The sequence below is a fragment of the Diplotaxodon limnothrissa genome, linkage group LG9, assembly GCF_057381915.1.
Source record: "Diplotaxodon limnothrissa isolate DT_005_m linkage group LG9, D_limnothrissa_male_GT1.1, whole genome shotgun sequence".
NCBI classification, from domain to species: Eukaryota; Metazoa; Chordata; class Actinopteri; order Cichliformes; family Cichlidae; genus Diplotaxodon; species Diplotaxodon limnothrissa.
In genome coordinates this window covers 24,337,289-24,351,790 of record NC_140604.1, presented here as the reverse complement: position 1 = coordinate 24,351,790, position 14,502 = coordinate 24,337,289, and the positions used below count along the sequence as shown (strand labels likewise).

At 42.2% G+C, this 14,502-nt stretch overlaps 2 protein-coding genes across 3 annotated transcripts; one reads left to right on the top strand and one right to left on the bottom strand.

Moving 5' to 3' along the window:
• Nucleotides 1-2,330: 2,330 nt before the first annotated feature.
• On the bottom strand, nt 2,331-5,751 carry zic1 (zic family member 1 (odd-paired homolog, Drosophila)). The gene is made up of 3 exons (XM_085362310.1): nt 4,579-5,751; nt 3,959-4,122; nt 2,331-3,469 (listed from the first exon to the last, which is right to left on the bottom strand). The coding sequence occupies exons 1-3, from the start codon at nt 5,537-5,539 to the stop codon at nt 3,272-3,274; spliced, it is 1,323 nt and encodes a 440-aa protein (XP_085218436.1). The 5' UTR covers nt 5,540-5,751; the 3' UTR covers nt 2,331-3,271.
• A 3,617-nt stretch (nt 5,752-9,368) lies between these two features.
• Nucleotides 9,369-13,252, top strand: zic4 (zic family member 4). 2 transcript variants are annotated; one of them, XM_085362309.1, is made up of 3 exons: nt 9,369-10,026; nt 10,135-10,755; nt 12,813-13,252. In XM_085362309.1, the coding sequence occupies exons 1-3, from the start codon at nt 9,600-9,602 to the stop codon at nt 13,250-13,252; spliced, it is 1,488 nt and encodes a 495-aa protein (XP_085218435.1). In that variant the 5' UTR covers nt 9,369-9,599. The 2 variants fall into 2 exon arrangements, with proteins under 2 accessions (XP_085218435.1, XP_085218434.1); XM_085362308.1 differs by having other exon boundaries at nt 9,369-10,755.
• The last annotated feature ends 1,250 nt before the right edge of the window (nt 13,253-14,502 follow it).

Here is a 14,502-nt window from a genome sequence, read left to right as displayed (position 1 = left end):
TCTAATCTTGGGCTATACTCCACGTGTCAGTGCAAAGTTTCTGCATTTATCAGAGCGTCTGATTTTAAAAAAAAAAAAAAAAAGGGGGGGGGGGGGGATCTCACAAAAAAGGGAAAAAGGTCCAAACAAGTCATTAAGAGCAGCCACAACTTACAAAATGGGAGGGAAAGAGTTGAAAGTGGGTTTTTTTTTTTGTTCGTTTTTTTTTTTTTAAATGAAAGCCTATTTCCATATACTGCACGTGCATTTTCAAAAAGCAGAAAACAAAAGTAAGAAAGGTTGAATCTTTCTGATTTTTGATGCGCACATAAGCTGCAGCGTGTCTACCTTGGTAACACAAACGTCAGGCTCGGTTTACTGGCCACAAGTGCTAGTAATAAATATTCATGATGCTGGCGCCTGCGCTTTCCCGATATCTGTTTGTCATTTCCAGACTTGAGCGTAGATACATTTAAAGTGGATGTTTTTCCCCCCGCGCTCCTATTTGATCTGGAGTCACCATCAGCCCTATAGCCTGATGGAAGTCGCCTCCAGCCTCTCGTCGATTCTTCTTTTACGAGCATCTCATTTTCGACACCGTGTGCAGGTTCAGTGTAAAGTAATACGACAGAACCACGAAGTCAGAATTAAGTAGTAAAGTCCCCTGCTTTTTGGATTGAGTTGTGTTGGCAGGGCAAAGAGCTAACGTTTGTTTTCTCGTTTCCTTTTTTTTTTTTTGTAAGACTTAAAGGTTTTAGTTTCACTATTTGCTAAAAGCATCTGCAGGGAAATTAAAAAACAACGTGGCTAAAGTATGAACTCAAGTCTGTGGCCATTAGCAGGCAAACACTATGGATCCAGTCTGAGTTTAAATCCATTCCACGAAGAGCATTTTCCATCATTATTAGTCTGGACTCGAAACATAATTTCACATTTAAAGACTTTCCCTCAAATGATAAATAAACTGTTTGTTTTGTTTTGTTTTGTCTTTTTGCCGAATTGAGCTTTTATCTCAAACATTTGTCAATTTGGCATCAACTTTATATTTAAATAAAATGCACGTGTGGACTATCTGCCAGCCCAGAAAACCACAGGAGCCAGTTTTAACACATCCACTTTAAACTATTTATATTTCAAGTTGCATGTGAACATTTTTCTATAAAGCTGCAAACGAATTCACTGCACGGGCGTGGAGTGCGTCTCTATTTTATTTTTTTTCACCCCTATAGCGGTGCACGAGAGCAGCATCTGCACTGGGACCAGATAGATAGTGTTAAATAGAGTCGAAAAAGTCATTTTATTACCATCCTTCATTTATCTCCAAATCTAATAGTCCGTGAAAAGAAAATATGAATACATTTCAATACATTTCAACAAATCATCTAAGATGGTGGGAGTCGTTTTTAGTTTTTTTTATTTTATTTTATTTTTATTTATTTATTTTTTGCCGCTATAGACGAGCATGCACGAGCACACGCACGCGTTTCCTCTGCTGCTATGTGTACTTTTTTTTTTCCTTTTGGGACGTTAAATTTGCTGTGTGGCTCTTTTCGGGCATGTGCGACAAGCCTTTACGAGGGTGCAGACTGACAGATCGTGGCTCCGTGCACACACTGCCAGTGTTAACCATGATCAGTGGCGGCTGCTGATGTGATCTCTGCCTAATGGGGCGGTCAAGCAAGCTGCAGCCAGGAACAATGAGGGGCCAGACTAATACACCAACTCTCCCTAAATCTATGAAATCCGACAAAACGCAGGAAAGAAAAATTAGATTGGAAAATTAGATTCCCGAACAATTAAGTAAGGCAAGAGGGGGAAAAAAAATCCGGTTTTACACCGAGGAACAACCGCCGTGATTAATCGATTTAATTTGCACATTACTGGAGGGCAAAGTGTTGGATGTTAATTTTGGATAAACAGAAGATGCAGACTGGGGAGTGAATTTACTTATTATCGACTGGCAGGAAAAGTTGTGACAGCGTGTTTAAAACACGGCAAGCCTTTACGTTCAGACTGAGCTGGTGCCTCACACACGTATATATATCTATATACACACACAAACACACATATGCGCGCCTACTGCAAAAGCCCCCCCCCCCCCCCCCCCCCCCCACACACACACACCCACACACATATACGCACACACATAAAGAGTTAAAATTATTTGTGCAACTAACCATGCAATTATTCTTCCATCGGAACTGTACTAAATGGATTATCGTGGTGGAAAAAAGGGGGTCTGTTTTGGTGATGCATCCTATAAAAAGAACCCATTAGTTTAACACAGCACTCATGTTGAGATCAACCTCAAACACTAATGAAACCAATAACCTCCAACGCATTGCATTCTTGTATTTTTTTAATCCTTTAATATAGTACGAAATGTATCCAAACATTTTTTTTGTTGTTTTTGTAAACTAAATTTTACATATGAGCGCATTTCTCCATAAATACCGATCATTTCTAACATGTTACCGGTCCTTTACATGCGGATAAATATGGAAAATTGAGCTACTTACATAATACTTCCTTTCAGACAAAGCAATTGACAGAGATTTTATAATTATCACTACATAAACAGATTGACACGGAATTTCAGGCTTTCACTACACGATTTATCGACATGACATTAAATAACAACAATGATACTGTGCTACTCAAACTGGACCTTGGACGAAAATGTTGCACTGAATAGGCTACAAAAGCACATTAATACTAAGAGTCGGTTAAGTCGACGTGTAGACTGTAGTAATACTGAATAATTCACATTTGGTACACAACTATAACATTCTTTTCAATGAAGTCTATTCATCGCAGTATTCTTAAAACCATCTCATTTTTCCATATATCTAGGGACCACATTTTTCACAAATTCCCTTAAACTGTGATAGAACTATTTACAAAATAAAATATTACATTTTTTTTCAACTTGGTGAAATCCTTATGTACAAAAATTCAGGCCTCTACCCGCAGATAGCATGCTTTTTGAGATCTCTCTCTTCTTCCTTTTTTTTTTTTTTTTTGAGCAGTCTCTCAGTAAAAATAAAGACTCAAAGAAATATTTAGGGGGGAAAAGTTTAAGTAGGTGGCTGTCCTTGCCTCCTTTATGTCCATGCATTCTCTTTCACTGACATTAAGGCAGCCTTTTATTGATCGTTTGGGCCTCCCGTGTTTTTTTCAGTCCTCGTTTCACTGGCTGACTTGATAAAGTCTTTGATTCCAAGCAGTTTTATTTATTTCTTTATTTCTGCAGTCTTTTTCCCCTTTCTTTCTTTTTCTTTTTCAAAAATATTTACACGTACCATTCATTGAAATTTGACGACAGCGTGCTGTGGCTGGTTGTGTGGTGTACTGCTGAGGCTGCTGGTGATATGGAGCTGCTGCTCTGGTTCTCTGTGGACGGTGATACTATGGTGGGAGGTGTCGACGACTCGTACCCTGAACTGGCCGCTGGAGATGGCTGCGATCCTGCATTGTTGGATTCGTGGACCTGCGAGTAATGAGAAACGTGTTTTGAGAATCGTGGTGCACCGTGGGGGTTTTTGTTTTCGTTTTTGTTTTTGATCAAACACAGAACATAAGAACCTCATCAAAACAAATTAAAAGTCCTAATCTGACTGTTGGGGGACATGTGCAGAATTCTAAAAAACACAAAAAAAAAGAAACAAAAAAAGCATACCCAAAACATAATTATTCCCATTAAGATCTTAATCTGATTTGTCGGTTAAAGAAAGAAAGTGTCAAGACAAATTAACTTGTGTTTCTGTTACTACACTGAAGGAAAAAAAGGAGGGGGGGAAAACTGGGACATCCTGTTAGAATAAAATCATACAAATAAAGAAATATTTTGTATCCTGGTTTCCAGTCACACATTGAAAGCAGCAAAAAAAAAAACAGTCTGTGAATTGCACTTGCACACAGATAAACATTGCAGGAATACAAAAAAATACAATAATAATAATAATAAAACGGGTTTTACCTTCATGTGTTTTCGGAGGGAGCTGGGGTGTGTGTATGACTTGTCGCACATTTTGCAGAGATAGGGCTTGTCCGATGTGTGGACGTGCATGTGTTTCTTGCGGTCACTGCTGTTTGCAAACCGCCTGTCGCAGCCTTCAAACTCACATTTAAAAGGCTTCTCACCTAAACGAAGCAAGAAAAATAACAATATAGTGTTTGACACCGATGGGGCTTTAACATTATTATTACACATTTTTATTTTGACTTTACATAATTGAAGATGTAAAACAGTAACCAGAGTAAAGATTTATATTTTTTAATAGTCATTTGGATTGGATTGCCTTGCAATAATTATCTACTGTAAATACATTTGAATCAGCTCATTTAGATGTGCATAAATAATATCAATTTGAATTTAAATATTATTTTAAATGTAATAGAAAATAGAAAATCTGGGGAAGCAAAAAGAAAAGCCTATAAAATATTTTCTGTCGACAGCTGCACTGAGTCAAATGTCAGTGAAGATACTGCAGCTGCCTTATAAATAATAATCCTGATTGCATGCATATTTTGGATGAGGCATTCTCAGCACTGATTTTGGCACTAAGAAAAAAAACGGTCAATCTGTGCGGATCTTACCGGTGTGAGTCCTTTTGTGTATTTTTAGATTTTCCGATCGAGCAAATACTTTGCCACAGCCGGGGAACGGACACGGAAAGGGCTTTTCACCGGTGTGTACTCTGATATGATTTACAAGTTTGTATTTGGCTTTGAATGGCTTTCCTTCTCTGGAGCAGTCCTCCCAGAAGCAAATGTGGTTCGTCTGCTCTGGTCCTCCCACATGCTCCACCGTTAGATGGGTCACAAGCTCGTGCATCGTGCTAAAAGTTTTGTTGCACGACTTTTTGGGATTCGTCAGCTGTTCCGGTTCGATCCACTTGCAGATAAGCTCTTGTTTGATCGGCTGCCTCATGTATCGAAAGAAGGCCCCTGCTCCGTGATGTGCAGCCATATTCATGTTCATGGGGCCATAGCCGTGCAGCTGGGTTGACGCATAGTGGTCAGACCTGGGGCTCGTAACGTGGCCATACTGGTCGGCCCGACCGTACATGTCCCCCGAGAAGCCCAGCCGCATCTGGCTGTTGACCACGTTGGAAGAGGCATGGCTTGCTGCTTGCTCGTGGAGCCCTGGGAAGAGCAGGTGCCCGGCTGCATCTGAGTGTCCATGTGGCCCTGCGAAACTTCCGGAGGCAAACAGACTGTGCTGCGCCCCGGTGGCATCCCCAAAACCCCGATTTCTGAAGAGAAAGTCCCTGGTGGAGTTGAAAGCCGCCGTGGAGTAAGAGCCAACGTGGGTCGGGTGGTGATGGTGTCCCAAGGCAGCTGCTGCGTAGCCGGGCGCCTGGGAAGAAAACGCCGTCTGTCCGGAGCCAATATCGTGGGAGCTGTGGTTTATTTTGAAGGCGCCCATCCCATCCGCGAACGGATTTATCCCCAACGCTACTTCTCTCTCTGTGACTTCGCCTGTTGAGTGATGCCGTGAGGAGCCGAAAGTAGTGACTCCTATGGTGGGATACTGCGGTCCTGCGTCCAGGAGCATCTTCAGTCTAGACTCGCTGAGACGACTGAGAGCAGAAATCAAAAAACCACGCGCAGATATTCTTCCTCCCCCTCTCTGTATCTCTTGGACCTCTACACTGAGCAAACTCTCAAATCCACCGAATTTCTGTTTACTTTTTAAGACGGGAGGAATCCCCCTATACCGCTCATCCGATGCACACGCAAAATCGTGTATACATGCAATATTGTCTTTTGCGGTTTATCTTCCTGTGGCGCAACTTTCACCTCCTCAGTCAGGCGGTGAGCTCTAGACTGATAGTCGCAATCATTCCTGCAGATAAATGAATTGAAAAGACAACACAGTCCAGCCCTGATGAATGGGAGAGGAGGGGGGTAGTCACGTGGCTCCGGAGCTTCTCGTTCATTGGCGGAGCCCCTTTCCCCCCAATAACATCCACTCACCAAATAACAATCCACGGTGCAGGGCCCTCACTTCTATTGGCCTCTTTGCATCATCAATCCCAGATATTGTGAGAATGCTGACTGTGAATTTGGTTAAAGGGCTGAATAACAGCAAAACAAAAGTTGGGAAACACAAGACAACAATTGGCCTCGTAGAAAGTAAGTCGAAGCCCGTTTTGCAGCCACGGAGTGCAGAAGGGTTACAAACCAAACGTTGCCTTTGTTGCCATGGCCATCAGATTACCAAGCACGCCCTTTTTTTGTTTGTGTAATTGGTAACGTTTTGTACAGTTAAGCGCTCAGGCTGACAGATGCGTCAATCTGTTTGTCTGCTTTCAATGATTATTATCTGACACTTCTCTTATTTATTGCACGTGGGACAGCATTCAGGAGATCATGAAACCTGACAGAGTTCTAACCTGGACCCGTCATCACGTGTGCCAGGTACAGGTATAGAGAGACACGGTTTAGATGTGTTTCATTCGGAAAACTTAGGGGAACCGCTATTTGAAGTTCATTTGGGGTCATCACTCTCTCGAAAGGCAGGGGATTATCACTTTATCTGTTTCACTTCAAATGAGTCCATACAACGTTTTGTTTTCTTCCTCTTGTGCGCAGTCCGAGTTTTGTAGCTCTGTTTCACTTCAACACTGTGTTTCGGCGTCCACTGAAGCGCACACCAGTGGAACATCTGTGCTTTAGATTTCCACATCATGCTCACCAGCACCCCGCGTTCACAAAGGTTACCTTGAATATATAGGCCAGTATTTAACTTGGATCTACAACTATACCTAATGTATCCATCACGGTTTGGCTGAGCTTGCGCGACTCACTCAATTTTTTTTTTTTTTTTTTTTTTTTTTTTAGCAGACCAGCAATGCATAACCTGTGTGTAAAACGTTGTGGGTTGTCGAAGTTATCAAGTGGGATTTGCGGCGCTCTCTGCAGGAACCTCCGGCTGCTAGAGTTCAAAACCACACGCACAGACGTGCCATACAAACCATTAAAATATCTTCTTGGCTACTAGACTGGCTTCTACAAGCCATTCTCCTAGTCAGCCTTAGGAGACCAAGGAAAGAGAGGAAGTTTTGCTGTTCTCAACTTAACAAGTAGAACTACGACTTGATCCGACCTTTTTTTTTCCCTTTTAGGTGTCCCCATATTCTGCTATACAAAATTTTGGAGGGATATTTCAACAGGTGGGAAACGGTAAGAATGACATATCATTGATAAGCTGAGAGTATTGTATACAAAATTGAAACATGCAAAGATAAATTAGAGTTGCTGCAGTAGTACATGACACTGCAACGCACTCAAAGTTCCCCGTGTGCCTCAAAATGAATTGAATATATTTAGTTTTAATGCGCAAAAGCTATCCTAATGAAACGGCCAATAATCGGCTATGATATTACATGTGCAGAATTGAAATTGTTAGCAGAAGCTATTTGAGGGTTTAAAGTGAAAGCCAAAGGAGCAAATGCGACGTTTTATGAGACCTCGCTGCATTATTCAGCTTTTTGGTTTGGGATCTCGTACAGCTCCCTAGCTTACTTGTCTCCAAGAGTGAGTGAGTGCATGCACAACTTGGACCAGAAATAGCACTTCAAAGTTTTGCATTACGCTGGTGCTGTGATGCCTCTGAAGGCTGCAGCTGTGAGCCTCATGAGCCACATGCGTAAAGGCCATTTAATAAGCATCTTTTGGATCCGTCACGTCTCAAAATATTGACTCAGTTTCTAATGTGCTGGATATGACGCTGTCAGCAAAGGTTTTGACAAGTCAATCCATAGAAATAACCTAGAGTAATACAGGTTTGCAACTGATTTTCTCTTATCAAAAATGGTAGCTGATTAAAAGTCACTTAATATTCGGTTAATTGCTTTATTTTAATTACTACATCTAAGAATGATGAATTCAGTCACCCTTAAACACAAGTTCAGATAGTGTGCACTTGTTTTTCTCATTAACGGAAATGCTGACGAGCGACTCTGAAAATAATTTGGGGTTTTAGACTTGACTCTACAAATTACGAACCACGTAGAAGACAAACAGCACCTATTAAAACACCTCGTATCTGACATCAGATTGACCACTACTTTATGGATTTCACAAAGTCACAGTCATCTTTTTTCCCTGCAAACAGAGATGATAAAACTTCAGTCAAAAATGAGCCGCACATGTCGAATTGGTGTATATAACGCATACTCCCAAAATGTAAAAAAAACAAATAAGGAAAAGTCAAAGTAATGGCAGTGTCACAAGAGAAAAAAAATCTAATACAACTTCCACAGTTATGATATTGCAACACAATTATTGCAGCGTCGGCATGCAAGATTGTTTCACCGAAAAAGTCAACCATGCTGAAAATTATAGTCCGTGTGAAGCTATATAAACAAATTAGTCAGCATTGTAATAACTAACCATTTGATTTCTTTTAGTCTGCTGACGGTTTAAAAAAGACAAAGTCCGTGTAGAAAAAAATACCCATCTGGAGGATAATTTATAAAACCGCACGGCGTTTTGTTACGATTTGTAGCTATTACTGTCTTTCTGTTACGCATTCAAACAAAGATAGAAAAATAATCACGGTTAGTTTTATCCTTTGCAGGATAAGCTTGTATCGGTACTTACAGTGGGCTACAGAAACGAATTATTTTGAACTTAAGTCTGCGACGGCACCACCTTCTGTGACCCTCATCTGCTACCGTCCTGGGTCTAAAGCAAAATTACCCCGGATCATAACAACAGGTCCCGTCCATTACATTTTTTTTCCTCGGGACAATGGCCGCAGCTCGCCCTATTCACACATCCTACTCACACGGATCCCACCAGGCAGAGCACGGAGTCAGCTCTGTAGTATGCGCTGAAGGGCAAACGGCTGGATATGTAAATATGTGCATTTATCAAAGCGCATATTAATGGTATGTACTCCGGACTATTTAAAACTACCACGTGGAGTTGTCCTTTGCACAAGTTTTTCTCCGCTGACATCGATCGTTTACGTGCGTAAACTTACGCGTAATTTGTGCGTAAAGCTGCCCTTGATGCTGCAGTGCAAAATAAAGATATCACTGCATTATTTATGATCCTTACAACTTTTACAGCGACAATATGTACACTCTTCGCGGAGCAGTCTGTTTTGTAAGGACATAATCAAAGTGGGGAAATTGCTATTTCATAGCCTCACAGCCTTTGTGAGCCGCAACAAAAGAGAAGCGACTGTATATCGGGATCAACTTTTTAGGACTTTTATTGTACAATAACCTTTGCATAACAACTATTCCTTTTTTTCCTGAGCGTTGCCCGAGGCACTGCGCATGCGCGGTAGCTGCTCGCTGTCACTAAGACATTTTTCTTCACGTTGGAAACTGTCACTGGTGACGTCAATCACAGAGCTCTGACCAATTAGAGCGCAGGGTGATTGTTTAGCTCCACGGGCTGCAGCGCCTACCATGAATCTCTATTCAGTATCAAAGCGTCCTGCTGCTGCCTCTCAACCGAATGGGATTCCATGTAGTCTGCAGATAGACTTAACTTTATAAAGTTTTTTTTCTTTATTTTTTCATTGCGATTAAAATATATTTGTCATCATCATTATTATTTTGCCTGCTGTCAAGTTATTCTAAAATTAGGAAGTAATGAGCGTGGATGCTTTGGGAAGCCCTGTGATGGACCCTACGTTTTCCAAACGGAACACGGCGCTGAGATTAGTTGACTTGGCAGGGGCTCACCACCATCACCATCATCACCACCATACCCCTCAGAGCGTGACAGGCTTCCCGGGGTTCAGCAGCCATCCACACTCAATGGCTCACTCGCACCCTGGGGAGATTACTGCGGAACCCCGCCTGGGGCCGAGTCCATTCGGGCCAGAACACATGGGGCACTCCGCGGCCCTCAAAATCAGCCCAGCCCATCATTATCCCCACCACCATCACCACCACCACAATCATCATATGGCAGGCCACAGTGAAGTGGTCTCCAGTCAAACGGGAGCTTTTGGCCCGGTTCAGGCGACATCGGTCCCCTATTCTATGTCTCACACGGCCCAGGCTTTATCTGCAGGTAGGGATTTCCTCATCCGGAGAGATCTGACAGCTCAAGCCATGCCAGTACTGACTGACCAGACTGCTGGTTCAGCCTCTCACCACGGAATGTTTGTCTCAACAACAGGTAGCTATCCCGGACACTATGGTCATCACCCTGACGCTGGGAACCATACCCTCTTCTCCGGACTCCACCACGAGCAGCCTTCTAGCGGATCACCGGGTGGCCAAACACTGAATGGACAAATAAGGTTAGGACTACCTGGAGAAATGTATGTTAGGTCTGATCACTTGAGTCAAGTGGCAGGCTCCAGGGCTGATCCGTTCTCTGCCTCGCCTTTGCATGGCTACGGTGGTCTGAATCTGAACATGAATCTTAGCGCTCACCACCACCACGGAGCCGGTGCCTTTTTCCGCTACATGAGGCAGCCGATAAAGCAAGAGCTGATTTGCAAGTGGCTGGAGCCGGAGCACTCGCCGAAGAAACTTTGCTCCAAAACTTACAGCACCATGCACGAACTCGTAACGCATGTGACGGTAGAGCACGTTGGAGGACCAGAGCAAGCGAACCATATATGTTTTTGGGAAGAGTGTCCCAGGGAAGGCAAACCGTTTAAAGCAAAATACAAACTTGTAAATCACATTCGAGTGCACACCGGGGAGAAACCGTTTCCGTGTCCGTTCCCTGGTTGTGGGAAAGTGTTCGCAAGATCCGAAAATCTAAAGATTCACAAAAGGACGCACACAGGTCAGTGGCTTAATATTCATAGAAGGAAATGCTGTGATTGTTGGAAATGCACTGTAAATCGTAAAATAGAGCTATCAAGTCGCATTTTGAAATTCAGCTGTGGGGTTTGCACGCTTTCTACTTGCAAGGGAAGTGATTTTTTTGTGGATAATTTTCCATTATTTATTTATTTATTTATTGTAATTTTATTTTACGCAACTTTACGCATTATAATGCACTTTCAAGACCTGTGGCAATTAATCAGTCTGCGCTGCTGCTCGATAGCCTATACAGCAGGACGCAACAGCTACTGGCCACCTGTTTGTTATGAGTTGCATCAGTGATCGCAAGTTTCACAAAGGTTGGGTTTGGGGATTATGGTACAGCTCGCTCAGGCGTTTGACGGTTCAACCTCTTGTTTACACCACAGCAGAAAGACTGAGGCCCACGTCAGGTCCTGTTTAGTTCAGTGCATGTCCTGCCAGACATGACTGGCAGCAAAGCTGGAAAGGTGCATCTTCACTTTTAGCAATAGATATAATGGTTATGATGATGATGATGTGGAGATGATGTTTTTATTTTAGCCTTGGCCACCCACTTCATCTGTTATTAGTATTATTTTTAGTAGTAATATTATTATTATTGTGTTTCATTTTTGTCGCTGTTATTTCAAAATCATGTAAGCTACGTGTAGCTGTATGTTTCATCAATCTGAAAGTAACCGGTTCATACAGAAAACGTGCTTTTTGGACGATTAAGCCTTTGTACTCTTTAGCTCAAGCAACAAGTTTACAAGTGGAGACGGCTGAAACAGTTTACTAACAGGCAGGTTTGCACAGCTGACTGACTACCTGCATAATGATGGGTGTGCATGCAATGCAGCTTAAAGCATCTCTGATTTAACTGCAAAAACAAATACTGGTGCAACATGGCTGCTTGCCGTGACGTGACGTGCTGTGGAACTAGGAAGGAAAAGAGGCCTGACAATGTCGAGTCAGACTTGTAAATGAATACAATTACTTTTGCCCTTCTTTTTTATCGGTGGCTACATGGCAATATCCCTCTGTTTCATTTTTGCACCCTATGTATTATTCATATAATTTGCTCACATTACCTAAGTACAAATCTGCTAAATTATTTCTGTGTGTTGACTCCCAAGGGGCCTGGTCCTTGGTATCATGTTTAAAACCTATCCGAAAGTGTAGTTATGACTGGGGCTGCCCCTGGGGTCTGCTCCTCGACGGTTTCTTGTACTACACTAATATCCTTGATTGGCTCTCTCAACCCAACAGCTGAAGGTCAAATTGATATTCAGCCCGCAAGTGTAATTAGACAGAGGCAATTACATATTCTCAAAAGCTTTAATCGGGGGAGAAAAATCAGCAGTGGATGATTTCCGTGTAATTTATTCAGATTGTCTTTTTTTTTTTTTTTTTTTGCCTTGTCATAATCAGGTAGAAATACTTGTTATTAAAACGCAAAATTAGAGCCAGTCCACAACCGTTTGCAGGATTCAAATTACACACAGACTGCGTTATCGCACAGTAGGTGAAGCCTGGCGGTGGCAGTGCTTTGATTCATCATTATTTTTGAGCCGGTATTACAGGCCTGCTACGTCTGTGCTCGTAGCTTGTCTGTTTTGACTGATGCCTTGATGGATGCATACACCAGGTATAGACCCAGGACAGTAGGGGTTCAGCCCTCATGTTTACACCAGACTGGGAGCTGTCCAGGCGGGCAAACTTTTGTTTTCATAGTGCAAGTGGGAGGAGGGGGGTGTAAATGCCCAAAATAAAATCAAATGGCATTATAAAGATAAACATGAAATAATAAAAGCTGGCACACTTTTACATATTTTTGGCTCTATTCATACAGGTCATAGTTCATTTTCAGCTCGTGCTCTCATATGTTACACTTAACCAGGTTGTTTGTACATTTCATATAAAAGTGAAGACATGTAGGGGGAAAAAAAGTATGTTAATGAAAAGGCAGCTTAGTGCCTCAGGGTGAGTATCACGTGTTCACATTTGAACTCTTTCATTCGCTTATTTGTGTTTTATCTTGTCTCACAAAAACAGGTGAGAAACCCTTCAAATGTGAATTTGACGGCTGCGACAGACGCTTCGCCAACAGCAGTGACCGGAAAAAGCACTCGCACGTCCACACCAGCGATAAGCCCTACAACTGCAAAGTGAGAGGCTGCGATAAGTCCTACACACACCCCAGCTCCCTGAGGAAACACATGAAGGTGCACTGCAAGTCCCCTCCGCCTAGCTCGGGCTATGAGTCGTCCACTCCCTCCCTGGTCTCCCCTTCCTCAGACTTGGGCCGGGAACCAGGCGGCTCCTCGGTGTTGTCAGAGCCGGTGGGAGCCTCCCAGCCCGCGAATTTAAGCGAGTGGTACGTCTGCCACAGCTCAGGTGCCAGCGGCGCCCAAACACCACCCAGCGGGCACTCTACACCGGACCCCGCAGACGAACCACCTTACAGAAACCCAGAACCGAGGGACGCTTTTTAACCCGGCTCAAGCTCACACACACACACACACACACACACACACACACACACACACACACACACACACACACACACACACACACACCAGCAGAGACAGAAACACATTTCCACAAGCTTAACAATTAAAAACGCGGTTTGGCTTTGGTGCCCATGTGCCTGTTTAGGACCACTGGTACCCTTATTTTGGAGGGGGGGGGGGGAGTGAAGGGGATGAGCCACAAAACAGAAATCCAGAATCAAGAGACGCATTTTAACCACATCGGAAGGAAAATGTGCTAACCTTGAAGACGTGCTAATTTCCAGGCATATAAAAAGAATATATTTTCAAACATCACTTGTTCAGAGCGGTTGGCTCGGTGCCTACACGCCCTGACGGCCCACAGGTCCACTTACAGAGAGAGTCTTGTAAATCTGTTAGACAATGTGGTACATTATTGTAGGCTTAGGCATGTTGGTGTAAAATTATTATTATTATTATTATATTTTTTTTTGTAAATGAGTTTGAACTTCGATATGTTTTTATTTATTTTTCAATCTAACATTGAAGGATTTTGTATTACCGAACCAAAGTGCATGTTTGAATTAGAACAACAACAGCAACGGAGACAAAAAGGAAAAAAAATGTACATTTGTAAATTTTTGTAAGTTTCGATGTGTTGATGTTGATAGTTTTGTAAGGATCTGTCTTCGGAGCAGTTTCTTACCGGATACTGCGGCTATTTGTACAAAAACATTTTATGTTTACATCTTACGTCCCCTCCCAAACATTTGTGCAGAGGGTCAGTAATTAAGCTGTTTCATATGCCTGCAGTATTTGATATACGACCGTGAAATTATAAATGTTTTTATCAAAGTGGGCATTTTGTGATTTTTTTTTGTATCATTGTTGTCTTTTTTTTCTTTTTCTTTTTTTGAATATCTGAAATCCAGCGGCACTCAAAATGCGTACCGAATTGCCTTGTAATTTGTGAGTATTTTGAATAAATCTTGTATGACAAAAGTTAAATCCCTGAGCTATTCGGGTTCATAGAATTTATCAGGTCTCTTGATAAAGATCACTTTTGTTTTGTTTGTTTGTTTGTTTGTTTTTGGTCACTTAACACGCCTTTATATTATAAAAGAGATTATATATTATTAATATATTTTCTTAAACAATCTGTTGCTGCATAGCTTGAAGGTCAGCTCCACTAACATATCCCATGTTCATGCCTGCTGTTCGGATTCAAAACGTCTTTTAAATTCCGAAGTAAT

What these genes read in the sequence shown, in the direction of transcription:
- zic4 (XM_085362308.1), top strand. Translation starts at nt 9,600, where the DNA reads ATGAGCGTGGATGCTTTGGGAAGCCCTGTGATGGACCCTACGTTTTCC. An exon ending in TCACAAAAGGACGCACACAG is followed by an intron (nt 10,756 to 12,812) that starts GTCAGTGGCTTA and finishes TCACAAAAACAG; the next exon opens with GTGAGAAACCCTTCAAATGT.
- zic1 (XM_085362310.1), bottom strand. Translation starts at nt 5,539, where the DNA reads ATGCTCCTGGACGCAGGACCGCAGTATCCCACCATAGGAGTCACTACT. An exon ending in ACACAAAAGGACTCACACCG is followed by an intron (nt 4,123 to 4,578) that starts GTAAGATCCGCA and finishes TGCTTCGTTTAG; the next exon opens with GTGAGAAGCCTTTTAAATGT. An exon ending in CCCTCCGAAAACACATGAAG is followed by an intron (nt 3,470 to 3,958) that starts GTAAAACCCGTT and finishes CATTACTCGCAG; the next exon opens with GTCCACGAATCCAACAATGC.